This window comes from Anarrhichthys ocellatus, unplaced genomic scaffold (assembly GCF_004355925.1).
Source record: "Anarrhichthys ocellatus isolate YVR2014 unplaced genomic scaffold, GSC_Weel_1.0 scaffold7, whole genome shotgun sequence".
Taxonomy (NCBI): domain Eukaryota; kingdom Metazoa; phylum Chordata; class Actinopteri; order Perciformes; family Anarhichadidae; genus Anarrhichthys; species Anarrhichthys ocellatus.
In genome coordinates, this window is record NW_022280037.1 from 4,173,388 (window position 1) to 4,199,468 (window position 26,081).

Consider the following 26,081-nt stretch of genomic DNA (forward strand, 5'->3'; position numbering starts at 1 on the left):
TGGTATTGTTTCCTGAACAGTTCAAATAAAAGGACTGTAAAAATGCTACATACATGTGGTAGCTGTGATGGGAAGTACATTTACTCGAGTACTGCACTGTCCAACCGCCAGGGGGCGATGTAACTGGTATTCAACAGTAGACCCACGCGCTTCAATCTCGTAGCTACCCGTAGCTTTTTAGGTGAGAGACTACTAAAAAATGAGAGAATTTCAAACGCCAACAAGATGAAGAAAGTGGTTACTGCAGAACAAATTTCGAAGTGGTTCACCTCGGGGACGGCGTTTGCTAACATTAAACTCACAGAAAAAGCGGTTGAAAGAAAGTCCGATGAAGCGTCGTCGAAAGACTCCAGGTGAGAGAAACGTTAGTCAACGTCAACTGTGACGTTAGCTTAAAAAATGCTAACCTCATGCTAGTTAGCTTCCTTTGAGCCCAATTGTACTGTTCCAGTAACAGACAAATAATCCTGGCTACAGGTATCACTTCTTCTATCGTAGCTACACTCACTGGTTGAAAATACTATATTGCACATAATGCTCAGTTAAATGTTTGAAGATGTCCTCTGGGGGTGCAGAGTTTTAGCTAACATTTGTTACGGTAACGCTAAATCAATTAACTGTCTGTCGGTAAACTAGCTAAATGGTTTATTAAGATGTCTTAACTCTTCCAGCATTATATATGCATGCCACTAGTTTTGTAAGAGCAGATGCACTGTATCACTTCGCTTGTGTTACAGTGTCACGGTGACGAATTTTTCGCGCCAGTAGATTAACGTTACATACCGTCAAGATGCGTTCACGTTAATCGCGTCATTCGCGCCGCGTTATTGCGCAGAAGAGGGGGCGTGGCTTATCGCCCTGGAAGCCGTTATTCACGTAAGCCATTTATTTCCGCCATCAACCATGGAAGAAATACTTGTTGTGGAAGTCCCAGATATTCCGGGGGAACTAAATCCTTCTTGTCTGGGTTCATAACATAGCTGTGGATGTTATCGAGCTGTATTCACTATCTAGCAAGCCACACGCCGGCTGTATTACTACAGCTGTATGAACACACACACTGATTTAACTGCAATAAACGGACAAAAAGGGATGCCGAAATAATTACGTAATGATGCTGATTTGTAAAAATCTCCGCAAGACGAAAAGTAAATAACTTTTAAAATACTTGTTTTCGCAATAGAGCTCGGCTCTATCGGTGCTAAGCTATGCTAACATTGTATCAGCTCTATTAACACTCATCTAGGCGTCGATACGGCAGCGTCTTTTTCATTGTTTGTACCATATGGTTTACCCACAATCTAAATTGCCAAAGCTACGTTTTTAGTGCTTGTCTCTAAAATGAATACACGATATAAAGCGTTACAGGGCTGTATCCTGGCTACTCTCTACTGCTAGGAAAAGTACTCCAATTGAAATGTATTTAGTCTGAAAACACCTAGATCAATTAAAGCCCTTCATTTTTTATTTTATTTTTTTATTTTTAAATTTACCATTTTCCCAGTTACCTGAAATTCACAGAAAACAATACTGAGGACATGACCTCAGTGTCAAACCTGTGGGCCACAGCATGATGAACACGTTAGGAGACAACAACAAAGATCTACTGAACAAACTGTTTTATTTTTTTACAAAGTTTTCCATAATCTTTTTTTTAACCTCTTTAAGGCTTTAAAACCTGTTAAAATAAAAAAAAATCTAGGATGGGAACGTCATTCTTTGGTTAAACTTTTCGGATATTTCTCATGCATGTCTTCACATCCTGTTGACATTATGACGTCATTCTTGCCACCTGACAATACATGTTTGTAATATATGGCCAACTGTACAAAGTCTGATTGAGGTTTTTATTCTAGAAAAGAGAAAATCAGTCGGTCTACTAAGTAGAGTCCAAAAGAGCAGGCGTCTAACTAGTTATTGTCATGAAACGGTTCAATACATTGTCCACCTAGCCTAAAGTCATGCTTTTATTTTTGGTCACAAGCTATGATACCTAGCTTAATATAAATAATCAAGTTTTTGCATCTTGTCTCCATGATATGGACGTGCGAACTGTACTTTCTTGTGTTAAACACAAACCCGCAGCAGAGCTTCCTTTCACAATGTAGTGCTGTACGTCCCTGAGGGCCTTAGAGGAACTGGGTAGTAATCTGGGAGGTCCCAGTCTCTGTTGGACCCTGCGAACAAACCGGAGTGCCGCATGGCCCGATCCACATATCCAGAGATTGTTGGGATCTCCTCCCTTGGGTGGTCTCTACAGTTGGGGACGGTGGGTGTGACGAAGCCCTGCTTCATTATGTAGCAGCTGGTCCAGGCGTCCGTTGGTCGGAGCTCTGCTGCCTGCACTGAGAAGTTCTCCTCTTCGTGCTCCTTTTGGCTCAAGAAGTCTCTGAGCACCTGCTTGAAGACAGAAGCCAGCTCCCAGGGCCTAATGTTGTTCGTGGCAAGCACCTCACGAAACCTATGGAAGGAATCGACCAATAGAGTCAATCAAACACTTGTTGACATAGCAAGGATTTGCATCAACACAATGTCAGTGTACCACATTTTCTATTGGCACTTTCTAATATTGTATAATTGAACCAGGAGTCTCGTAGTTTAAAGAATGACATGTTTAGGACAACAGCACAGCCTTTTAGAAATGGTACAAACACATTTCTCACTAAATATGTTCTTTGATAATGTGCTTATGTAAGCACATAGTAGTGACCCAGGAATTTAATGGGAAATTAGTAAGTAGGTCACAGTGCTCAACCATGTAGAACAATGTTTGTTATATCATTATGGCTAACATAGAGATGATGAGTAGAAACCCCTGGCCGTCTGGCTTCACTCAGCCTTACGGAGCATCCTTCACCTTCACATGTTCACACCCTACATCGCCTGCCCCTGTGACAGTAACACGTAACGGCTTTCTTGGCAGATTGCCCTGCCTCCCTTTTCCCTTTGGGTCTTCTCTGCTTTGCCTGCTGTCAGGCCTTGTGTTGACGCAGTAGCAGCTAGCCACTGTTGACAGCATACTAATGTGAGGAAGGAGCATGGCATGGGCCGCAGCCAAGCACCTTGAGAGCACAGTGGCTGCGTGGACGGGTGGAATCTGGGCACACAGGAACTCCAGCTGGTGTAGCTCTGATGTGGGGATGAGGGTCCGTAACCTGGGGTACTTTTGAAACCAATGGAGGCCCAGGGCGCCGTGGGCCAGCCTGTGCTCTCGATCCAGTTCCCTCACCAACCGCTCGCGCTCCTCCACGTGCCACAGGAGCTCTCTGATCAACATGCGACTGGGCACGACCACCGAGGTCTTTGGAGGTGCCGCTTCTTCTCGAGCCTGCACTTTTGTTTCATGGGACCATTTCATCCAGCTGAACAGGGGCATGGCAGTCATAGCACACGGTCCTGAAGAACTAAAGAAATAAGAATTATTTGTTGGTCCGGACCATCATCACTGTTTTAACACATTTGAATATGCTGCAATATCTGTTTCTCTCAAGGTTGCACCTACAAATGACAACATGGCATTAAACCATGTGACGGACTGCATAAAAGCAGATACAGCAAAAACTAAAGAAGAGAACATAAGAGGGAGAAAAGTAATGCTGGAAAATTAAATATGATTACAAAATTAGTCAAAATCAATTATTTCCTGTTCCTGATGATGAGAAAAAAATAAATGTATATCTATATATCTAGATATATATCTATCCAGCCCCTATTTCTGACAAAATTTCGGCTTCAAAGACCACAGAGAATTGTGTGAGAATACCGCAACCTCAATTCTTTGAGTGAGAACATGTTGATTTTCATTTTATCCATAACTATGTCGTCCTATTATAATAAACATTTTAAGGTTAACAGTGAAAGATGATCACCCAACGATAACCAAGCTGACCTCTGGTCCCTGCCTGCTGCTCTGATTGCCTTCAGTTCAAGTCAAACTCAGTGAAAGACGATGTCCCAGGTGTAAATATTTGGCCTTTTTCCCCAGACTGATGGATCCAACACAGCGTCCACCTGGGATTCAGATGGATTACACCCCCTGCAGGGTCAGAGGTCAGCCTCACTGAACCCAAACCGTTTGTGTGACTTCACACATCGTAAGGTTGCAAAACAGAGCTTTTCATTCGATTTAACTCCAGTACTTAAACAGCTGTCAGTCCTCCAGCATTTGCAGGAAGAAATCATCACAGTAACATCTTGCTGAAAACTGAAAGGAAAGATTTGTACTTACATGTGAAAACTGCACCGCTGATGCTTTTGTGAGATATTGTAGGAGGATCAGCTTTTCACAGAGTACAGCCTCCAGGTCCTTGTCTCCATGGGTCAGTCCATGTGAACTTCATTCCTTCCTTTGCTGTCGACTACGTCCCTTTGTGTCAACCGCCATCCAAGGAGCTCTCGTGTATCGGCAGAAATCCTCCAATGTCTTGGCTGTTGGAAGCGTTTTTCCTCTTTGTGTTATAGCTGTTGTCTTGTCCCTATCGTCCCTCCCACTGCTCCTGTCATGCTGACTTTCTCCAAGAGAGTTGGTCACACATTGCTAACTGACTAAGAGCTGTCACCTCTGCTTTCACCGCACTCGCACGCTCCTCTGTGCAGTGTGCAGCTTTGTTGTAAGGTCAGCGGCTTTTGAAGCTTGCACGGAATGTGTGCATTGGAGAGAAAGGAAGAGAGCGAGAGTGCATGTGTGCACAAGCCGTGGGTGTGTTGCATTTCAGCTCCTCTTAGTATTGTCAGGGTTTTTTTTCCTGCTGATAAAATCCTTCCCCCACTTGGAAGAGAGGGCGAGGCAGAGGCAACTGGGAATGCTCTCCCGACCACAGTGCTGTGGGCCTTGTCCACCAGAGGGAAAGACGACAGGAGGCAGAGACTCAAATGTGCAAACTTACAAATTACCAAGTAATGATGTGGGTAGAGCTGCTGGTATTTCCACCCATTGTGAACGTTTGATTTAAGCTGCTATAAAGCTTAGCCTCGTAGTTTTAGCAGGTTACTCTACATGCATCATTTTTATTCTGTAATTGCATGTTTTTGACCACAATGCTCCTTTGGAGTTTGACAGTTAGGCTTTCTGAGATGAGACTAGTTGGTGTAAGCTGAACAATTGTTTTTTTTATTGCAATTCATTGGTTAATAGAGCCTTAAAAATTATTAACTGCTTAATGTTGCTTCAATTTTGTTTCAGCCAATCAGACGTTCCTGAAGAGGGCAGCCTAAAAAATGTGAACTCTGATGGAGGTTGGTTTAAAACACCAGAATGTGGAGGGAGTGAGTATTAAACTTTGTGTTGGCTTGTTCTTATCCCACACCATACTCACTGACAGGAATCTGCCTCCTGCCCAAAGCAGTCTCACCCGGTTTCTTGTGCATTCCATTCTGTGTCCTTAGGTCCTGCTCCTCCACTTGCCAACTACGAGTCCCCCAGCTTGCCCGTCACCAAAAACAGAGAGCAGGTAAAATACACCATCCATACACCACATGCCCTCCACCCCGCAGCGTGATGGTCTGAAAGTACTCTCTCATTCTCCTGTAGTGCTTTCTATTTTGGTCATGTAAGGAGTTTTACTGACATTACCATTATGTCCTGAGGACTCTGGTGCACTTAAGCTTTTACTGTTTGCTCAAGATTAAGTCAATGTAATTTCATGTTGCAGAACAACAGCCAACTTTAACCTGACCTGTCTGAAATGTTCTGTAGTCTAATAAGGAGTGGTGTGTGTAAATGTCAGGAGCTTGAAGCCGTACTTTCTTTATGCAGATTATAAAGTGTGGACTTCTGGTTACAAATCAGCTTAGCGCACCCATTTGCTGTACAATGTCATCATATATTTCTAAATGTGATATGATACAAATGTCCAAATGGGGTTTCTATTTTTGTTGACGGTTTTTCTTTTAACTGTGCACATGTGTTGTGCTTGTGTTTTATATGTTTGTGTGTGTATATGTGCTTTTTTGCAGCTGATTTCCTTCATAGAAAACAACTCTGTAGTGATCATTCAAGGAGCCACAGGCAGTGGCAAGACCACCCAGGTGCCACAGTACATTCTGGACCACTACAATGAGAAAAACTCCTCGTGCAACATTGTGGTCACCCAACCACGCAAAATTGGGGCCTCCAGTGTTGCCCGATGGGTTGCCACCCAGCGGAAGTGTACCCTGGGTAGTCTGGTGGGATATCAGGTTAGTGCAACATTGAGACAGAATCTGATGAAGGTAAACTGTTCATTACAGATAAATATGTGAGCCTGTACATATGCTCATAGCTCCTACCACTTCTTTTGTCTGTTGTTTAATTAAAAAGGGTATAAAAAACCGCTTGCACCCTAAGCACTCATTATGCAAAACATTATTTATTCAAGTTTCTCACCGACACTACACTATATCAGAAATGGCGACTAAAGCATAAATGCTGATGTCCTGATCGCATATTTTACTGAATATTGACGGATAACGATGTCGGTAAAGCTTTATTTCACACGGTGATGTTTAATGTTAAACTGTTCACGCGTGTGCCGAACAGTGAGGAGTGATCCGTTTCACCATTAGTTGGAGCCTGTGATGTCACGATTGAGATTTTGATATCATGATTATTGTTAGAGTAAATATATCACAGTTTCACGGTTTTCACGGTTACACTACTTAAAAATATTTTATAATGGTTCTATGACAATAGGCTATCCAGAACGTAGGCTCCACAGACAGAGAGAGGGAACGACAGCCCCACTAACAGTCAGTTAGTATTATGATATCCGAAATAAACAGTCGTGAACTACTCCGCCGGCCAATTTAACACTGTTTTGGTCCAGCTACTAGTTAGCTGGTAGTTGTTTTTACTTGAATTGTGCATAAAGGGATGTATGATATCTTGAAGATGTTGGAAATTATTCAAAGTGGTCCCCCCCTTTGTAGTCCATCAACAGCATTCTTTGGATATCCATCCTGTACGACTCCCTCGTCATTTTGTAGATTTCCAAAATACTCCCACACTGCCGATATTTAGGGCTCTTTTTTTTGGTGGATAAAAGGCTGAAATATCTGACATTTTGAATTATTAGAAGAGAGCTCTTTCTTTGTTCCCTCTCCTAATGTTTGTCTTTGAAAGCTGTGCAGTCAGTACATGGAAAGTTATTTTATGCTCAAAGTTGAATCGGCGAACCGAGACGTATTTCCCTGAGGTCAAGCTCTGGGTAGCAATGGATTTCATTCCAGGTCATTTCCTCCATGACCAACCAGTCATGTTGGTTTTGCAAATATTCGTTTTTAAGACACTGGCAGAAGTTAAGGCCGAAAGCTACTGTAAAGGAATCGCATAACAAAAGAAGAAAGAAAAGAAGATTTGGAAATTGTAGTTTGCTCGGTAAGTCAATGTGCAGTGTTGCTGTACATTAGCGTTGATATGGCAGTGCATTAATATGATGTGTTCAGATGATAGGAGTCATAGATTGTGATCATCTGGTCGAGTAAAACAACAAGAAACAAAACAAACGGATGTTGCCGTTGCCCTTTGTCAGATGTCCCAGTGAGAGTGCCAAAAAGAGGTGTGTGTCTTTGCGTGTGTGTATTCCAGGTTGGACTGGAAAAGATGGCTACTGAGCACACACGGCTCATCTACATGACTCAAGGAGTGCTGCTGCAAAAACTGGTTTCAGCGAAGTCCCTCACAGAGTACTCCCACATTTTCGTCGATGAGGTGCATAAACATGAGGCAGAGGATTTTCTCTGTTAGCCCGGCTTCTGTTTGTTGTTTTGTAAATTTTGCTTTATGGTAAAAAAAAATGCAGTTCCCTCATGTTACACTGTGTTTAATATAAGTTTATCATTTTATTTAGTTAGAGTAAGTGTAAGTGTACTTTGCCTTTGCCCAAGGTTCATGAGCGTACGGAGGACATGGACTTTCTCCTGCTGGTTTTGAAAAAACTTCTTCACTCCAACTCGTGTTATGTCAAGGTAATTCAAGATCAAGTAAAATCCCTCTTCTGTTCTCCTTTTGCATCAGTTGGACTTTCACAGGACCTGTGTGCTTTCAGATCATCCTCATGTCAGCCACCATTGACACCAAACAGTTTGCCGAGTACTTCGGCACCCCATTTCATGGCAAAATGATCCCTGCCTATGTGTTTGAAGTGGAGGGGACACCGTATGCCATTGAGGAGTTTTACCTGGATGACCTCCAAACACCGTTTACAAGCAGGGTAATGAGATGGGAAATGTTTTCTGTGCTGAAGCCAAATAGCTAATGTGTGAATGTTGTGTGTGTGTCTGTATCAGACTGAGCTGCTTCATCTAGATGACCCTCGCATTTCAGTGGAGATGTACAATGTCGCCATCAGTCTCATCCAGAGCTTTGATGAGCTGGAGGGCAAAGATTCCAGGTGAGGCCTTCGTATTTCAGCACACTTGACTGCTTTAACAAAGTAATGATCATGTGTGTTTTTGTTTGAGCAGCAAAGCAGAAACAGACGGTGGCATGACTTTCTCAGAGCGGGGCAGTGTGCTGGTTTTCCTTCCTGGTATAAACGAGATAAACTACATGCAGGAGGCCTTGGCCAAGCTGGTCAACAAAAGGTGAGTTTTTGAGATGATCTCTTTGTTGAATCGTACCCTGTAGTTAATACCTATTTATTCTTTGTCATATAAGACAAGTCAGTTTTGTGTAATTCAAAGGGCTTGTTCACCGGTTACTTTTTACTTGTGTTGAATGTTTACCGTTACTGAATGTGCTGCTGCTGTTCAGATTGCAGGTTTATCCTCTCCACTCCTCTGTGACTCTGGAGGAACAGAATGGTGTGTTTCTGTTCCCTGTCCCCGGATACAGGAAGGTGAATAGCATTTATCTTATTCTGTCTCAAGTGTGTTCCTAGTAGCTGCTGTACCAACGGTCTCCTCATCTTAACAGGTCATCCTTTCCACCAACATCGCTGAGAGTTCGGTGACTGTTCCAGACGTCAAATATGGTTAGTTTTTTATCTATTCCCTTCCTCTATGGTTTATAAGACAGTATTTTAAAATCGTAACTATATTGGTGCTTTTTTCTTCACAGTGATTGATTTCTGCCTCGCCCGTCACATGGTCTGTGATCGAGATACCAATTATCAGTCTCTGCGTCTCACCTGGGCATCCAAAACCAACTGCAACCAGCGTCGCGGTACAATAGTTTAGAGCAGAACTTTACCTCCGAAGTGTAAGCCTCTGCTCACTTCTGTCCTTCTGCACTCATCTCCCCTCTCTGTCAGGAAGGGCAGGTCGGGTTTCTAAGGGCTACTGTTACCGCCTTGTTACCAAAGAGTTCTGGAGGAATGACATCCGAGACTACATGATCCCCGAGATGCTGGTAAGAGAATGTCCACTTGCCAAGAGATTTCTTTCTCTTTTTTTTTTTAAACGCTGCTTTGACCCTAATAGGACAACCTTCTGTTTGCCTTCCTCTCAGCTTGCCCCGCTGGCCACCATCCTGCTGAAGGTTAAGCTGCTGGATATGGGAGACCCCCGCTCTATCCTTTCCACGGCCCTCTCACCCCCCAACCTTAGTGACATAGTGAGGACAGTGCTCCAACTCAAAGAAGTAAATAAGTACAGTATATAGATTGATGATTCTTCCCTAAGAGAGCCCTTAATGTCGAGTCAAGTATGAGGCTTTAATGCTGTATTTGGGCTGGCAGCTGACCACACAGATCTGTCACTGAGTGTTACACCAGGAGTTCTCAGCATGAGTCTGTTAGGTAAGGGTGATGAAGGGCAGTGTTGTGTCATGTATGTTTGTGTGTGGAAGGTGAAGTGAAATATGTGAATGATAACTCTGGTTACCTTTTTTTTCTTTTATACAATCTTTCAAAACCAAGTTTCAAAGTGCTCTCCAAAGGCATTCCAGGACCGTGTGGTCAAAGTGAAAAACACCGCAGTGATAGCACAACAAATTATATAACCAGGAAATGTGAATACAGACAACAAGACCAAGTATAAATAGACAGATACAAGTTGTAATATGTCACAATTTTTTACAATTTTTGGAGGTCATTTTAAAAGATGTTACTGAATCTAGTCTGATATTCTCAGACACTAAAGATCCTCGTCCGTAAAAACCCAGCCAGCTTTAGTCCTGAGGATTTAGAAACGGCGTCCTCAGACAGACAGCGTCTGATCTCAGACATATACAACCATGAAGTGTGTATCAGTCAGTGTTCCAATGAATTCATAAAACTAACGGGTAAATAGCCAAGGGGAAACGTATGTAAGTATCACTCATTTATGTCTAAATCCTTGAATATTTGATGTCAAACTGTTGTTGTGAGGAAAGGTTTAGGAGCTGATTGGCGATATAAAGGCTATTGTCTTGATACTAGCTGGATGTTTCATTTTGTAGATGGGTGCACTGTCTGCCAAAAGTGATGGCAGGGGTCACAGTGACGACGGCGAGCTGACGTTCCTGGGCCGAGTGCTGGCCCACCTACCCGTCAACGTGTGCCTGGGGAAGATGATCGTCCTGGGCCACATCTTTGGCTGCCTGGACGAGTGCCTCATCATAGGTCAGTCTGTCATTATGCGACCGCAATGGACCTCAGTCACTGCATATGCACGTGTTCACAACAAATCAATCTGTCATGACAGCACTCTTGAAAATGTGTTTATGTACACAACCATCACTATAAATATTGATGTGATGTGTTTTTTGTGGGCGACAGTAAGAATTTCTCTCATCCTCAGCTGCCTCGCACTCTCTGAAGAGTTTCTTTGCCATACCATCCATGCAGCAGCTTGCTGGCCACAGGTGAGTCACCCCCAGCTGCTGCACTGATTCACAGGCTGTCAGTGTAGATCAGTGTAGATCAAGATGTTTTGGACATTATGTTGTCATGTAACCTGCTCCATGATGTCCAGACCTATCGATTTGACTATTAGCCTACTTTTCCAGCTTAAGTGCCGTCACAGTGTTTTGTGGATAATGATTTGTCTTGCAGTTCAAAACAGACGTTTAGTCAAAACACAATACCATCTCGTGGGCCGCACGGTGGTGTGGTTGCTAGCACTGTCGCCTCACAGCAGGAAGTAAAAGTCGTCGCAGGTTTGATTCCGGGGCTATACAGGCCTGTGTGGAGTTTGCACGTTGGCCATGTTGGCCAGAACATGCGTGGGTTCCCACAGTCCAAAGACATGCAGCTTAAGTTAATTGATGACTCTAAATTGCCCGTAGGTGTGAATGTGAGCGGGAATGAGCGATAGTCTGGCTACCTGTCCATGGTGTACCCTGCCTTCAGCTGGGATCGGCTCCAGCTACCCTGAACAGGATAAGCTAATGGATGGATGGACAATGCATCTCTGTGGACATACAAAACACTGACGAAAAAATAAATAAAGAGCAGAAAGTGTGTGAGAAAGTATTTATAGATCTTTTTAAAGTCTCTGTCATAGCATATCCGATATCAATCCACTGTTATATGATAGACTAGCAGCGCCTCTCTGCTCTTTATCATCTATTTGGGCTTCTAGCTATTTGTATCGCGTTGTTTTTTTCCCCATGAGCTCCAACCGGAGGCTGCTTGCCCTTATGCTTTGTATTGATGAGGATGTAACCGGCGATAAAAGCACAACACGCACCAGCACCATTCAGTGTCCGCCCGGCCCGATCTGCTCCCACAAATGGGCTTCCTCGGTCTTTGTTAGGATTGTGTCTGTCTGACATGTAAAGCTCAGGACAGACAGACTCGGCAAAAACAAGCTTCTCCATTTTCTACAGTGACCACCAGCGTCTTTCTGAAAAGCTCCTATTCGGAGCAGCCTCCCAAAAAAGGCTCGCACCATATGGACACAGGCCCTTTCTTCAGTCCACCTGCAACACATTTTCATCAGAATACACGCAGACACAGATGTTGGATCTGTGTATCGTACACTTTTTCTTTGTGCACTGAATAATATTTATCATTCCAGGAGCAAGCTGGCCTTTGCCCGTGGCACACCAAGTGATTCCATAGGTTTTGTCAACGCCTTCAAGGTAATGTAACGCTCCAATGGATTTACATATTTTCCTGATGGCTGTTGTTTTTAAAACCCTTCCCTATTGTCTTTTACTGTCAGGCATGGCACCTATCCAGAAAGAAAGGACAGCTGAGACACCCAAAGGTGACGGAAACATCAACCAAACCTGAGCTCACTGAAACACTCGCACATTTATTTAAACAAAACTGATTTTCTTTTTTTAAGTGTTGAAAATAAGAATAGTCTGCTACTGTTGCTGTACAGAGCCACCCCTGTTTGAACTGCATTTAGTACGCTATAGCTCACAGAGCAGTTGCAAAGGGAGAATAGATGGTTTATTCAATTTCACCTCAGTTGGAGAAAAGTGTCTCTGCCTATCTTAACATTTAAACTATTCACAAAAGCTTTTTGTTTGGGCATTAAGAGTCGGTGCAGCACTCTCTTCTCTTGTGTAATTATTTCTTGAAGTGTAAGAAATGTTTACCGTTGCTGCTTTCTTCTCTTAGGATGAGTTGGACTGGGGAAAAGAGAACTTCATTCAGATCAAGAGGATCAGGGAGGTACAGAGATGGAGCCGAGAGCTGGGTCACATGAGTTCATCAAGCCACATCACAGGATGTCTGTCATCACCCGTCCTAGTCTAACAGTGAACAACAGGCATCTTGTTTTTAGTCGTGTTACCAACAATGAAACTTCATGTAATCTTTATAATGCTGTCACTAGCAGAGGAGCGGGTGGGTAGTATTGACAGTGTTTAAACTTGGCCTTTAAGTTCCATTCCAGATTGTAGCTAGTTAATGATCATAGCCTCTTGGTGCACAGTCGACTGTTAAACATGTCTTGTTTTAAAGAGATAATATTTTGAATTTGAGCTGTAAAATATGATGGCTCAGAAGTAACTCCCCGTCCAGGTTGCAGAGCTGTACGAGGACCTGAAGAAGCGTGTGTCCCAGTTCAACATGCATGTGCCGGAGAGCATCCCCTCCTTGGATTACACCAGCGCACACAGGCAGAAGTTCCTTCTTCAGGTTAGAGCCCAGTGCTGCACGTTGTGTACATTAAGCTATACACTTCAGATCCAGTCGTCGCTACTAATAATATATTCAGTTACTGAATAGACGAGCCTAAATACCAGTCTGTTTTAGGTTGCACCTCTCTCTGTCTTAGGTGGTCATTGCTGGTGCCCACTACCCCAACTACTTTGTCCAGGGAGACATAGATGAAGACCTGGCCATCAGGGAGTTGAGTGGCTATAACCCCAGAACAACAGTGATGGTACGACGGGCGGTACTGATATCTAATATTGGGCCAATCCTGACTCAAAAAGCTGGATCTGGTATTTGTGAAAAGTTACCAAGTTGCTGGTGTACGCTTTATTATTTTAGTAATAAATAACCATCCAGTAAATTTGAATTGATGTTTTTATTAGTTATATTTTGTTTGACAAAGTTAGGAAAGCAATGTTTAAATCAAGCCTGATGTGGCCTTTTCCATAAAAGAATGATCACAGTCACTTCCACACAGTGATGAGGAATACAGCTGTTTTAGTTAAACACTAGCATCGGATCAATACTCGGTATCAGCTGATAACCAAAGCCCAAGCTTGGGACTGAAAAAGCCAGATAGTTGCATCCCCAGTTGAGAGCCAAGAATTGATTACTATTCAAAATCATATCATCTTTATTGGCACTTTTCCGGAGTGTAATGATCATCGAAACCCTTATGGGCTGAGTCTGGCTTTCGTCTGTTCGCCCCATTACGTAGGATGCAGGGATATTGTAAAATAACACCAGACCACGTGTTGTTTTCAGCTGAGGAACCTCCCTCCATACCCATTCCTGTACTACAAGCAGCTGCAGTCTCTGTTCCGTCTGTGTGGACAGGTCAAAGCCATTTCCTTTGAGAGCTCCAGGTAGTGAAAGCCACTGTTGCACATCATCAACTTTTTAAAATCTGCTCCATTTTATTTAAACAACATTGAAATGTGCATACTCATAATTGTCTGACTGTGTGTGTGTGTGTGTGTGTTTTCTCAGAGCATATGTGGAGTTCTACAGGACAACCCACGATGCGGGGGTGGTGCCTGAGGTGTCTCTCGCCCTCCTCCTGGCACAGCATCAGGCTCCTATGGACCTGACTGTCTTCCCCATCGAGCAGATACAATCCTTTCCTGGGTGTAAACACATTACTAGCTTGAAATATTCACGGTATGGCACTCTTTACACATCATGGTGACCTTCTTTCTGCATGCAAAAAAATGTCATAGGAGGAAGAATATTCAACTGTGTCCGACTTTTGGGGCCTGAAGTGTCCCACCCTAACTGTCTTTTTGGAAAGTGGAACCCTCTGCACCACAGGCTGCATTGGTCAGTGCCCCTGCACTGAGCCTTAATATAATCTGACATGTTCACGCTCTGCATGACTCCAGCTATCACTTGGAGTCAGAGAGGGGAGGTTTCAGGCTGAGCCAGCACCAGCTTCTTCCTACCTCCCTCTGGGTAGGAGATGGGGTGACTTTGCACATTATTAGCTATCCAACAATAATACAATTCATCAACTATTCTCACTTCTGGCTTTGGCTTTAACAGTGATAATTCCACCCGCCTAAAAGTTTACAAATGTTGGCATGTTGTGATTACCCTGAAATTGATTTGACGTTGTGCTTCTTGTTATTTAGCATCATTTTTTTAATGCTCCACTGGATTCAAGCATCCACCCTGCCGAAGTACTCCTATATGTTAGCAACACACAGAGGCTCTGTTTAAATACTGAAAAAACATTCAAGTTGGGTTCTCTACGTGCTGTTGCTGTGCAGGGTGAATGTCGACTTCCAGAGCCAGTCTGTCAGCCCAGTGGGCCTGGTGAGCAAGGTGATTGACCCAGACAAGCTACCCCCCAACCTCTTGTTTGTGGTCAACATCACAGAGGTCAGTCCTTTACATTTAACTTGGTCAAACGGGTCAATTTCAAAAGAGATGTCTAGGTGTTGGGTTTTTCATTAATGTTTGAATCCTGAGTGGTTGTGTCCTCTCTTGACTCTGATCTCTGCGTCAGGTGGTGGAGGTCGGCCATTTCTGGGGCTTCCGAGGAGACGAAGCCAGCTTGGAGAAGCAGCGCCATCTGACAGCGGAGATAAACTCCTGTACGCTGCACCCTGTAACCGTGTCGCTCTACCCCAACCTACTGTGTCTGGCTCCTTACTCTGAGATCAACGAGCAGAACATGTACTACCGCGCCAAGATCCTGCACATGCGTGGCAATACGGTGGAGGTGAATATTGCTCACAAGCTGCAGCTCTCAAGATGTCGCACCCATTCAATTTTTCTCATTACGAATCTCCTTTGCTTCTCTACTGTGGACATGTGTCTGTGTTTTGTACTCATGCAGACAAAACATTTCACAGACATACCATTGTCTCCAGGTATTCAGGCTCAAAAGTTTAAAACTGACCTCAGTGTTAGTCTTTAAATCATTCTTAACAGCAGTATATGATAGCAGTTGCTGGTGTAACTTCATGTACCAGAGTGTAAGATATGTTGTTATCCTGCAGGTGGTCTTCTTGGACTTCGGCAACACCGCGGTTGTCTCCTGCAGCAGCCTCAGGGAGCTCCCGTCTGACTTCCTGTCTCACCCATTCCAGGTAGTGGTCAGAGAATGATGGCACACGTATCTGTTCATCTGTCCAACCTGTGAACTAACAGTAGCACACAAACACTCTGCTCATGGTCTCAGGCGGAGGAGTTCCAAGTTATTGGAATGCATCCGTCAGCCAAGTCTATCATCCTAGGGAACCAGTGGAGCAGCCAAGCCCGCGATCGGTTCATGACACTTGTGAAGGGCCATTCACTCATCGTGTCGCTGTACTCAATCCTCCATGGTGTCACTCGTGTGCAGCTGCTCAGCAACACAGAGACGACCAACACCAGTGTGTTGGACATTATGGTGGAAGGCGAACATGCTGTGAAGACCGAAGAGAGCTTAGATTCCAAGGTAACTCACCATTTGGGAGCTCAGGTTGTCCCACATGAACTGTATTAGGCAGTGTGCAATATAGAAATCAATCAATCATAACATACTGATAGCAATACTTAACCTAAATATGTCCTTTTAGTGTCAACGACTTGCCCCTTGCGAGCTTGTTATTCTCCTCTTCAGAGGAAGAGCAGTGGCTGTGGTCAGCCTGGATTAACATCAGTTACAGTGCACCTCAAAGTTTTAATGACTCATATACGGCATCACAACATCCACAGACATTAACCAAACCTACAGCGCATTGGACTTGAAACGTGTGTAGGGTGGAGAATGAATTTAGCATTGTTGTGTTGAGACAAATCTTAACTGAATTATCTCAATCCTGCGGGCCCAGATTCATAAAGATCCATTAAAATGACATGCGCCCTTCTCAATATAGACGTCTTTTTTTTTTTGTGCACTTGCAGCAAAACCATGAATCTCTGATGTCCCTGTACAAGGACATGGAAAGCGGTACATATGTCTCCAACGCTGCCAGCAGCTCCTGGAAAGAACGCAAGAAAGAGGAGAAGCAGCTCGTTGACGACCTACTCGCCCACTTTTCCAAAAGCCGCCAGTCCCAATCCAAGACGAAGGCAAGATGCCCTCCAGTTTACAGAATATTCATATCATATCTGGACTGAAATATTTTCAAGAACATTATTACAAAGTGCTTTAAAGAAAAACAGTAGCAGGAATTAAAAACAAATAATTACAATCAATAAAGAGAGGAGGGATTTAAAATAGGACACAGAGTCTAAATGTCTGAGATGCTGATATTGTGGGGTTGATGATGTCATCACCTCTGCACTGTCTGTCGCTCTCTGTTTGTCCATGAGATGGAGCCATTTCAGTTCATGTGTTGAGTTCATTCAAAGCCACACCCATCCTGTCTGATGAGCAGAACAATGATGACATGAAGTCACGTGATGTCTGACTGCAGCCTTCCTTCTAACACCACAGGTTCCTCTGCATGGACCATACAGTCCTTATAAGGTCAACTTCCACACCTTGACCAACAAGACCTCCTACAAGTAAGCAGTTACGTACACAACGGCCAAATTAACATCCAGGTTATGAATGAGGCTCATTGCTTGTGTGTGTCCTCCTGCAGGACAGTGTGTATCGAGAGATCCAGCATCAACTCCTTGGCCCTGAATGAAAACCCTCAAAACAAACATCAGAGGATGCTGGTGGCTGGGAGTGTGTCAGTCAACTCCACAGGTACCAGACACAGCATCTCCTCCTAAGTACATAGCCATTAGTGTCTGACTGCACATGCTCCAGGTTCGTTCCACACACACTGGATACTACCTGCCCAGCACCAGACGGCATACAGACAAAGTTAGCGACTAGCTGGTGAACATAATGTCTGTATGTCTCCGTGTCGGCTGAATGTGAAAACATGCCCTTTTGTTCAGTGGTTGCCGAACCTTTAGTGGCCTTCTAAATGTCAACATCAACTATAGCCGCTTTAAATGTGTGGTTGTGTTGCAGGGGACCGTATTCTACTGAAAGACACCTCCATCATGCCAGACATCCCTGGACTGCCTGCACTTCTAACCATGCTCTTCACCCCCATCATGGAGTTACGGTAAGTCAGACACACACTTATAACTGCACACCTTTTTAAAAACAGTATAATCCAAACACCCATGTTAATATTCCCCGCCCATGTTTTTGTAGCACCAATGAAGCGAGGACGTGCTACACTGGCGCCCTCTGTGGCTTGGGCTGGAACAGTCAAACACAGCAGGGCATCCTCCCCGAGCATGACATCGAACTCACCTTTGACGTCAAAGTTGACGTAGAAGACATAATTGAGGTAAAAGTGTTACTTTTTGGAATCTAAATAAGATTTTGCAGTATGGTTTTTGTTATCGTCAGTATTTCGACTATAATACATATCTAAAACTGTAGTATAATAGCAGTAATATATACTACAGATCATATTGTACCTTGTAGTATTGGTACTGGTGTGCAACTGATTCTTGTCTATTAAATACCACCAATCTACTCTATGATACCTTAATGCCTATATTACACGATAAAGCGTTCTCGTATGTGTATTACTGATGAGTTCTGTGTTTTGTTTCTTTTTTAGATAAACGCCCTGCGAGGGGCTATAAACCGTCTGGTGTGTGAAGGGCCCAATGGGACGCTGCATCTGGGGCGCGAGAGGATAAGCCGACTGCAGGACGACTGCAGGGACCGCCTCACCAGGTCACATACGTACACCCACACAAATCAGCAAGAAGTTCAATCAGTGTGTATGGAGTTATAGATCTGTCTATATTATGCAATGCAGGCTTTTCACCAAGTCACCGCCAAGGGAAGCTGATACTCAAGTGTACTACGAGAAAACTGAGAAATGGAACCAGGTACGGTCCATGATAGAAATCCTGCATTAAAAAATGATGACTTTTTATTTGATCGTCAGCCCTGATGCATGCTTTTTGAGCACATTTGAGCAATGCGTGTTTGTGTCTTGATGATGCAGGTGGATCCTGCTCTGAGGATGGATGTTGTAGAGCCGAGTGAAGGAAGGGCCAGAGGCGTTCTCTTCCAGCTGCATCCCGTCACCCTCCTCAACTGCTAAAATCAGCCGTGCTTCTTGCATTTGTGTTCAATTGGAACAGATTGTAATGTTCTATAAGCAGTTTTGATTGCTTAATTTTTTATTTATTTATGTTTAGAGGAGTATACTTTTTAAGTTCAAATGGGTCTGTAGCATTCAACAGTACAGCAATATCCTCACTCCTTACTTTATTGTTTGCAGCTGCCGCTGGAGTCGTTATTCCGTTTAAATATGTTGCTGCTAATAAGAAATGTAAAAGTTCATTGATGAGAATCACGCTGTACAGCTCTGTGTAACAGCGCTTCAGCAGTGGGACATTAAAAATAGTTGTTGGCAACAGATGAGGCTTGTCAATCAGTCTTCATTCAAACAAAGTGTCATTGTGACCCGAGAGTCAAGTTAAATATACACACACACACTCTCTCTCTAACTAAACTACTACGAGAGGAGAGGTGCGTCTGTACCAGAATTGGTTGGCTTGTATTTTTAGCTCATCATTCCAGCTCTCCCATCAAGTGTTAACACGTCAAATTTAGCTTTGGTGTCGCACGCACGCACGCAAACACACGCACACACACCTCTTCACTCACTTGAAGTTGTCAGTAAAGTGGCTGAGGAGATGTTATACATCAAGGTACATTTATTTTTCTTGTTCTTGTAATTAAATACATAGTGTAAGTGCAAATAGATAAAGAGTCCAGGGTCTAAAGAACTACAGAGTATAGCTGAACATAGTACAAAGTTGGACAGTTATTCAAACAAGCTAAATATCACCAGATACTCCTTGTCTTCATAGTAGATGTACAACAGTACCTTAAACACGAGTGTGTGTATTGTTCCTTATGGTTATACAAAAGCAAAAACCCTACAATTACCACATCTAAGACGCATATCGTTAAATTATGTTGTGCTCGGAAACACCAAAAGGAAATCATTTTTGCTATTTATATATATGGACATATACTGAGGGAAGCCCTGCCGGCTAACTCGGAGACATGAAGCGGTATTTAACATCACCAGCAGAGCATGTCTGTGGGCGTTTTGCTGTTTTGTGCCAAACCGTAGTTTGTGGTCAGCACTGCGAAGCAGAAATGTAGCGTGACTTTAAAAACCGCACAAAAGATATCAAATATTTACCCAAGGCTCGACTTCATGCACTTTTATGATAAGCAACACAAAAAAAAGTCAGTTTCTTCTTTTGTTTTCTAGTTATGTACTCGTCTACCTAGAAACAGGATTATGCATGTGTGACTGTGTGTTAGTGTTTAGACTGCTATAGACAGGGTGACGGTTTCTCCAGTGGATGCTTTGAGAGAACACCAAGATGACGTTGCACGATGCCCCACAGATGACGACCAGGCTCTTCAACAGTGATCGAGCTGCCTGCCTGAGCTGGACCGGACTGTCAGCTTCACGGTGAGACAGACTGCTCTACTCCTCCTTCCTCTTGGCCCCGGGGATCTTTGCTTGGATCCTGTACAGAGAAAACAACCGTTAGTACCACGTGTCCAACAAGGTATTTACTCCAGCTCAAGTTGTGCTTATTATACTTCATCTTAAACCCAATGTTTTTGTTCTTTCTCTTTTTATGGCAGTCCACAGAACTGACCGTCAGGTTTTACTATAATTGGCAAATAGATAGCAGTCAGTCCCAAAAGAACTGCAGGCAGACATTTTGGCATCAATTAACCCTTTAGACTTCACTGTTTGAATGCTCTGGGTTAACACGGAGCTAATGTGTGTCGGCAAGTCAGTTGAACAGCTGATCCACTATTCACCCTGTGCAACATGTTATTTTATTAATCTTAAAACAGATTAGATTCTTAATTGATAACATGAATGAAGGTTGCAAATTGGAAGATTTGCTGAGCACAATTGCTCTTTTCAGCAACACACAAATACCTGGACGCTGCCCAGTACAACTGCAGTCTTATCTGCAGGCCACTGAGCAGAGGAGTAAGGGGTTTAAGTGCCTTGCACAAGGGCACATCAGTGGCTCTAATGAAGGTACATCGAGTGCTGCTCATGTTGTTTGCCCCAGAAGGCTCCTTACTGTATCTGAACAGGGTGCTGAAACGTGGTGCTTGCAGCTACATTTGCTTTTTATATCGCGAGTGAACTTTGAACAAATAAGGTCTGAATGGCAAACACTCACTTCCCCACCACAGAGTTGACTTGGGTCCGTATTAGTCCCACATACTGATCAATCTGTGCCTGAAAACAAAAGGAAAGTGACGCGTGTAAATACCAGACAACATTCTGTAAACTTTACGTATCGTGATGCTCAAATTCCTACCTGATGTTTCTCGTAGACCACAGGCATGCTGAACATGGAGACCACAGCTGTAGAGGCATGGAGAGAGTCATGGTTAATTCTGACGCTTGTGTCAGCAGCCAACACTTATCTAAGGTAAACTGGAAAAGTAAACAGATAATGTACACGTTGGACAGTGAAGTACACATGTCCAACAAATTAATTTGGTTCTGGCAAAGTCTTAAGGGACGTGCTGTACTTCTCATTCATACATACGATACAATATAACTTTGTTACATGTACTCTGTTCATCAAGCTTCTGAAGACTGTTGAACTTCTGACACAGATAAGGCAAAGAGAGTGTGTGCGAGTCAACAACACGCTTGGAAGTTTGAGTCGGAATGACCTCACCTAGGATGAGCAGTGTCAGGCCGTTGAAGAGAGCGCCCACGTAGGTCAGCAGCCACATCAAAACAGCAAACTGAAACACACAGACATGACATGTTTTAATCACCGTAACCTGCACGTCTGACAGTCTATACGTGTACGACCAGATTGTTCTGGTGTCTGAGTTCTTAGTTTCATGAGTCAAGGAGCCCCACCGGTGGCCCCGAGAAGCAGAGCCGATCTTACACCGTACCTGACAGTGATGCAGTTTAAAGTTACTCGCAGATATCGCCACCGCTTGCTAGCGATGCTAAAAGGCAAACCAAGCGAGTTTGAGGCAAACCTTCAAGGAGTCGACCAGGTCTTGTACGAGGAACAGCCTGCGGAGCTCCTTCATGCAGGTGTTGGTGTACAGTAGGATTTTGTCGGCATATTTGCTAATCTGGTCCTGGGATAGAGCGATTTCAATCTCCAAGTAGGCTCTGGTAAGAGAAACGTAGACCTTTCAGTTAGTAAAAGCTACAGACGCTTTTCATGAAATCCATTATTGAACAAGGCTTAATTCTACTCACTTGAAAGGGTGTCCGTCATCGGTCTTCTGCACAGCCTGCAGCACAGACTTGTAGATCCTGAAGCTGACGGTGGCAGAGAGGGCAGCGAGGGCTAAATAGGCTCCGACACTGACCACGCTGAACTGGGTCAGCGAGAAGAGAAGCAGAAGCACGCTGCTGAACACGGCCCCCGACTGCTTCACATTCCTCCAGTAGAGCAGGTCGATCGCTGGAAGGGAAGGACATAACAAGGACAAACGGAGTTAGGACCCACAACCGGCACGACCTGACCGCCTGCTCTCTCAGACGTATCCGTTTCAAAGTGGATCGGGCTGCTGCGCGCTACACACCACACATTTGGGTCAAATATCTGGAAGCCGCTCACAACCCAACGTCCTCAAGAGATCTTCCGCTGTCACGTGATCCCGTTTTTAATCCAGCTTCCTAACCTAGCTTTTCATTAAGTAAGAGTTAGCTGTGGAAGCTGTAAGGTGGCGTTAAGGTGTCTTGAGGGATGGTTTGCAAGTTCAGTTTCTTTCCTCCTATATATATAGCACGACCTTTGGAGGAGATAATACCTGACTCTCACCTGTCGAGCAAAGTGCCCGTGTTGCGACAGTCCGGACCTATGTGACTTCATGTTTATCTGACGTGTACTTCTGGTCAGCGGCATCTGGTCTGGTCTCATACGTATGCAAACACACATGCAGCCGGCAGAGGAACCGTCTTACACCGAACGTACACCTGCACCGGCACAATTAATTATTGACCTACAGTACAGCTCAGCGGAGCCAGTAGCAGAAATAGAAGCACTATCAGCAGTTCACAGATAACGGTTCAATGTGACCTGGCCAGACCAGCAGATCTGTAGTCGGCGATGAAGGATAACAATGCGGTGCCATTAATGCAGTGAAACGCCGCGGTTCCTCCGAACCGCGTCACTCGTACAGGAACAAACTTGAAATATACAGCATGCCCTGCTTGTGCATTTTGCTGCACCAGTTTTCCTTTTTATTCTAACGTTTTCTTTTCCTCTGTTCTTTGGGCGGTGGGGCCTGTAATACAAAGCCACTAGCAAAGATGAGAGGGAGAAGTGATAACTGAGGATTAGCCCAGTGTACCATTACAGCCGACACGGTCCTCCTCTGGCAGTCGTCTGTGTCGGGTGGAAACACAGGCCTGTTTCCATGAGAACTGTCGGCTGCTCGTTTCACCTCTGCTGAACCAGCTGCCTCGACTGCTGCACGTCTAAACGGCACTACCGGGGTTTTGCCTTTCGTTTGTTGGTACAGACACCTGGACGTCCTTCACGTCACACCGGGAGGCAAAGCAGCACCGGTACGTTAATGTGAACTTTTGTGCCTGGGGAGATGAGAGAATCGTGGCAGAGGTCTCTGGGGGGGGGGGTCTTACTCTTTTCTCTCTGAGCTGTATGCCTGCCTGCTCTAATTTTAGCTGTGGAGCTGTGAGCAGCATAGTGATGACGGCCATCTTTACTCTCCACTAAAAAAGGCATCTGTGGATGCCAGAAAGGCAGGCTAAACCCGTGTGACAGAAGAACAGCCGTGACCAAGTGAATCTCTGCTACCCACACTCCTATACCTCCTGTACTGTAAAACAACATGCATATTCTGTCTGAACCAAGAGGGACTTACAGTACCCATCTGCCCCGGCACCCCCTCCATCAAATCAAAGACACTACTCATTCAGAAACCGTGAGAACACAATCCATGTGCCCTATAGCTGCTGTCCATGCACCACTCCCCACAGGAGCTATTGTTGCTGCCACCACTCACAAACTGTCCCTGTGGCTACTGATTTGCGTGGAGATGCTCACATACAAAACACACAGGTAGCACACACAGCAGCATTAAAACAACACAGACACATCAACGACAGACGGAGAGACGGGTGTTGACCGGCAACAGAGACAGGTGCCTTGTGATGTGCTGCCTGCAGACAGAAAGCTGTAGCTAGTGCAGTAGAAGCATGTACTGACCTGCGGGTCCCATGGCTGCACAGGGAAAGAGGCAGCTGCTTTATCCACGGACAAAAGGAGAGCACTGGAGGGGGAGTCCCCCCCCCCCCCCCCCTGCACAGGAGGGGAGGGGCCACAGCCACACCAGCCAATCAGTGCAGGGGGACTAAGGCAGGGAGGGTGGGAGGAGGGGTGTCTATGGGGTGCGGTTTCTAGAGAATCACATTGCAATCCAGCACACACACACACAGACTCTCTCTCTGTCTGTGAGCTCTTTCATGCTCTGTCTTTTATGTGACAAAGACCCAGCAGCAGTGACTAAAATAAAAGACTGAATCAAAAAGGAAAATTAACCCAGAGGCCTTTTTACTGTTCGTGTGACTTAAATTAAAGATAACGACAACTAGCGTAACATTGCATGCTAATAAACCGCACAGACTGCAGCCAGATTACACTAAAGGATCTACTGAGCACCTGCATGATGCAGTTACCATAGTTACCGTGCTCCATTTTCTCTCCAGCGCTCTCTGAGAGATGGAGGGAGGGAGGAAGGAAGGAAGGGAGGGGCCGCAATTGGAAGAGAGAGAGAGACTCTGGCTCTGAATGTGGGGACTCAGCAGCACATGTCGAGTCTCTACACCCCGACACATGAAGACAGCCTCTCCCTTTCTGGTGGAGCACGAGAAGACAATGGAAGGTTTCATACTAAGCCTTCACACTTAATACACTGTGTATAAAAGGGCTTAAAGATTAATTTATTAAGATCTGATTAGTAAAAATCTGAATTTGTAATGTAACTGATTGAAAGGATAGAAATGCTCATTTGTGTGGTGTGACTAGTTCAAACTAGATGACAGATTGGGTGACATTTCAATTGTTTACATTTTATTAAAATGTGATAATCGTATTAAGGCACCAGCTAGTTTGACAGAAGCAAAGACTGTCAGTTAAACGTCAGACATGCAGGATGCTGAACCCGAGTACAGAGGAAGTACAAATGATGAGCTCTGTTTGATTCTTGCCTCCGACGTTAAACACACACACCCAGCAAAACCAAAGCAAATGACTAACACCAGTGACAATAATATGATCCCCCCCCCCCCTTCTGTCGTGGAACTAGTTTAGCCTGACCTCATTAACTCACTAAAGACGTCCTGATGGCCTCAAACAAGCCATCAGCCAGAGTGAGCACACTTCTGCTGCCAACAGACGTACAACTTCAGTTATGAGGATGATGAACGTCAAATCTATTATCAGTGATAGTTCTGTTGAAAGAAATAAAATAGAAAGTATGAGTCACTAGCTGTAGCAAATTATGTAACTAGTGTGGACAGATATCTCAGCAAACACACAGCTTGTCCAACAGAAATGAACAAACAGGGCCAGTTCACCAAAACAGCACTAACCCAAACCCCCTTTAATGTATTTCCAAAATGTGATTATTCTCTCATACCTTTCTCTCTATATAGATGTATGCATGCATCTAGATCTCTAGCAGTGAGTAAGTCGCCAAGTTATGTCAGAAGATCTGAAATCCTTTCTATCCCAAAGTTTAATTGTCAAAGACAATCTTTTGCCACATAAAAATCTAATAATTTTCCTAAATGCTCAAAGTTGTAGACACCACTAAATGCCATTAGAGACACTAATCAAGCATTCACAGGAGCGGGTATATGTTTGGAGCTTTAGAAAACCTGGCTGTTGTCATCTTGAGTCCTGTGTGACTCAATTTTGGATACGTCTGCATCATTGTTTGATTATTCTCGAGTATGTTGGCAGCAGTGAGTCAGTACTGTGCAATGAGAATGACTAAACTTAAAATTGCCTATAGCTGTGAGGTGATGTGCAAAGATTCATCTGCAGAAAATAATGTGCTGAATGTCATCTTTGCTGTGCTGACTGTATCGACTTAATGCTCCTGCTGTTGTGGACAGGGAGGATATTATGTTACACAGGCCAAAATAGATGATAGTGACTCAGTAGAATAATGAAATGGGGCTTTTCATCAAGGTTACTTGTACAAAGCAGCACATTCACAGTGACTGCCGTGGTCTCTGCTGGGATACTTAAAGCAGACCAGTGCATTCACACTGCTATTGTGAGCTGAACCTAAAATAATGGCCGATAATAAACCCCCAGTGAGGAGGAAGGGGGACGCCATTTTGTCTGTTGGCCCCTTCTACGAGCCCTCCATGCTACGGAAACAGACAGACAGAGGACGCTCTTCTCCGGCCCGGTCTCTGCAAGGTACCATGGCAGCCGAGGAGATGAGAGGCTGATGCAATCGTGGATGGGTGTGCCCTGGTTACCATGGAGACTGTCAATGCCCCCCCCCCCCCCCCCCCCCCCCCCCCC

At 44.3% G+C, this 26,081-nt stretch overlaps 3 protein-coding genes across 6 annotated transcripts in view; 1 reads left to right on the forward strand and 2 right to left on the reverse strand.

Moving 5' to 3' along the window:
* Positions 1–115: 115 nt before the first annotated feature.
* tdrd9 (tudor domain containing 9) lies at positions 116–18,946 on the forward strand. The gene is made up of 35 exons (XM_031847017.1): positions 116–353; positions 5,183–5,265; positions 5,386–5,450; positions 5,956–6,177; positions 7,565–7,687; positions 7,864–7,944; positions 8,025–8,189; positions 8,266–8,369; positions 8,443–8,562; positions 8,732–8,816; positions 8,894–8,951; positions 9,038–9,142; positions 9,231–9,328; positions 9,428–9,559; positions 10,358–10,520; positions 10,699–10,762; positions 11,920–11,983; positions 12,067–12,111; positions 12,474–12,527; positions 12,879–12,995; positions 13,135–13,242; positions 13,779–13,879; positions 14,004–14,174; positions 14,783–14,894; positions 15,022–15,237; positions 15,518–15,607; positions 15,700–15,957; positions 16,407–16,574; positions 16,942–17,012; positions 17,093–17,202; positions 17,476–17,572; positions 17,665–17,803; positions 18,083–18,201; positions 18,287–18,359; positions 18,479–18,946. The coding sequence occupies exons 1-35, from the start codon at positions 226–228 to the stop codon at positions 18,575–18,577; spliced, it is 4,008 nt and encodes a 1,335-aa protein (XP_031702877.1). The 5' UTR covers positions 116–225; the 3' UTR covers positions 18,578–18,946.
* On the reverse strand, positions 1,705–4,368 carry rd3l (RD3 like). Of its 2 annotated transcripts, XM_031847022.1 has the most exons (3): positions 4,229–4,368; positions 3,063–3,404; positions 1,705–2,461 (listed from the first exon to the last, which is right to left on the reverse strand). In XM_031847022.1, exons 2-3 carry the CDS (start codon positions 3,383–3,385, stop codon positions 2,098–2,100), a joined length of 687 nt encoding a protein of 228 aa, XP_031702882.1. In that variant the 5' UTR covers positions 3,386–3,404; positions 4,229–4,368; the 3' UTR covers positions 1,705–2,097. The 2 variants fall into 2 exon arrangements, with proteins under 2 accessions (XP_031702882.1, XP_031702883.1); XM_031847023.1 differs by lacking the exon at positions 4,229–4,368 and having other exon boundaries at positions 3,063–3,432.
* Positions 18,947–19,176: 230 nt separating the features above from the next.
* The window catches only part of rtn1a (reticulon 1a), a 19,168-nt gene continuing 12,263 nt past the window's right edge, over positions 19,177–26,081 (reverse strand). For 2 of the 3 annotated variants that reach the window (XM_031847018.1, XM_031847019.1), the window contains 6 exons: positions 21,770–21,977; positions 21,541–21,679; positions 21,222–21,291; positions 20,853–20,899; positions 20,712–20,770; positions 19,177–20,030 (listed from right to left, as the gene is read on the reverse strand). In XM_031847018.1, the coding sequence (XP_031702878.1) occupies positions 19,988–20,030; positions 20,712–20,770; positions 20,853–20,899; positions 21,222–21,291; positions 21,541–21,679; positions 21,770–21,977 (566 nt within the window). In that variant the 3' untranslated portion in view covers positions 19,177–19,987. Of the gene's footprint in view, positions 20,031–20,711; positions 20,771–20,852; positions 20,900–21,221; positions 21,292–21,540; positions 21,680–21,769; positions 21,978–23,747; positions 23,811–26,081 lie in introns of those variants that run through there. The other variant, XM_031847020.1, reaches the window with a different exon arrangement.

Excerpts from the sequence above, each read along its gene's own strand:
- tdrd9 (XM_031847017.1), top strand. The coding sequence starts at position 226 with ATGAAGAAAGTGGTTACTGCAGAACAAATTTCGAAGTGGTTCACCTCG. Across the intron at positions 11,984-12,066 it reads GTTTTGTCAACGCCTTCAAG|GCATGGCACCTATCCAGAAA; the intron begins GTAATGTAACGC and ends TTTTACTGTCAG. Across the intron at positions 15,608-15,699 it reads TCCTGTCTCACCCATTCCAG|GCGGAGGAGTTCCAAGTTAT; the intron begins GTAGTGGTCAGA and ends TCATGGTCTCAG.
- rd3l (XM_031847022.1), bottom strand. The coding sequence starts at position 3,385 with ATGACTGCCATGCCCCTGTTCAGCTGGATGAAATGGTCCCATGAAACA. Across the intron at positions 2,462-3,062 it reads GCAGCCACTGTGCTCTCAAG|GTTTCGTGAGGTGCTTGCCA; the intron begins GTGCTTGGCTGC and ends TTCCTTCCATAG.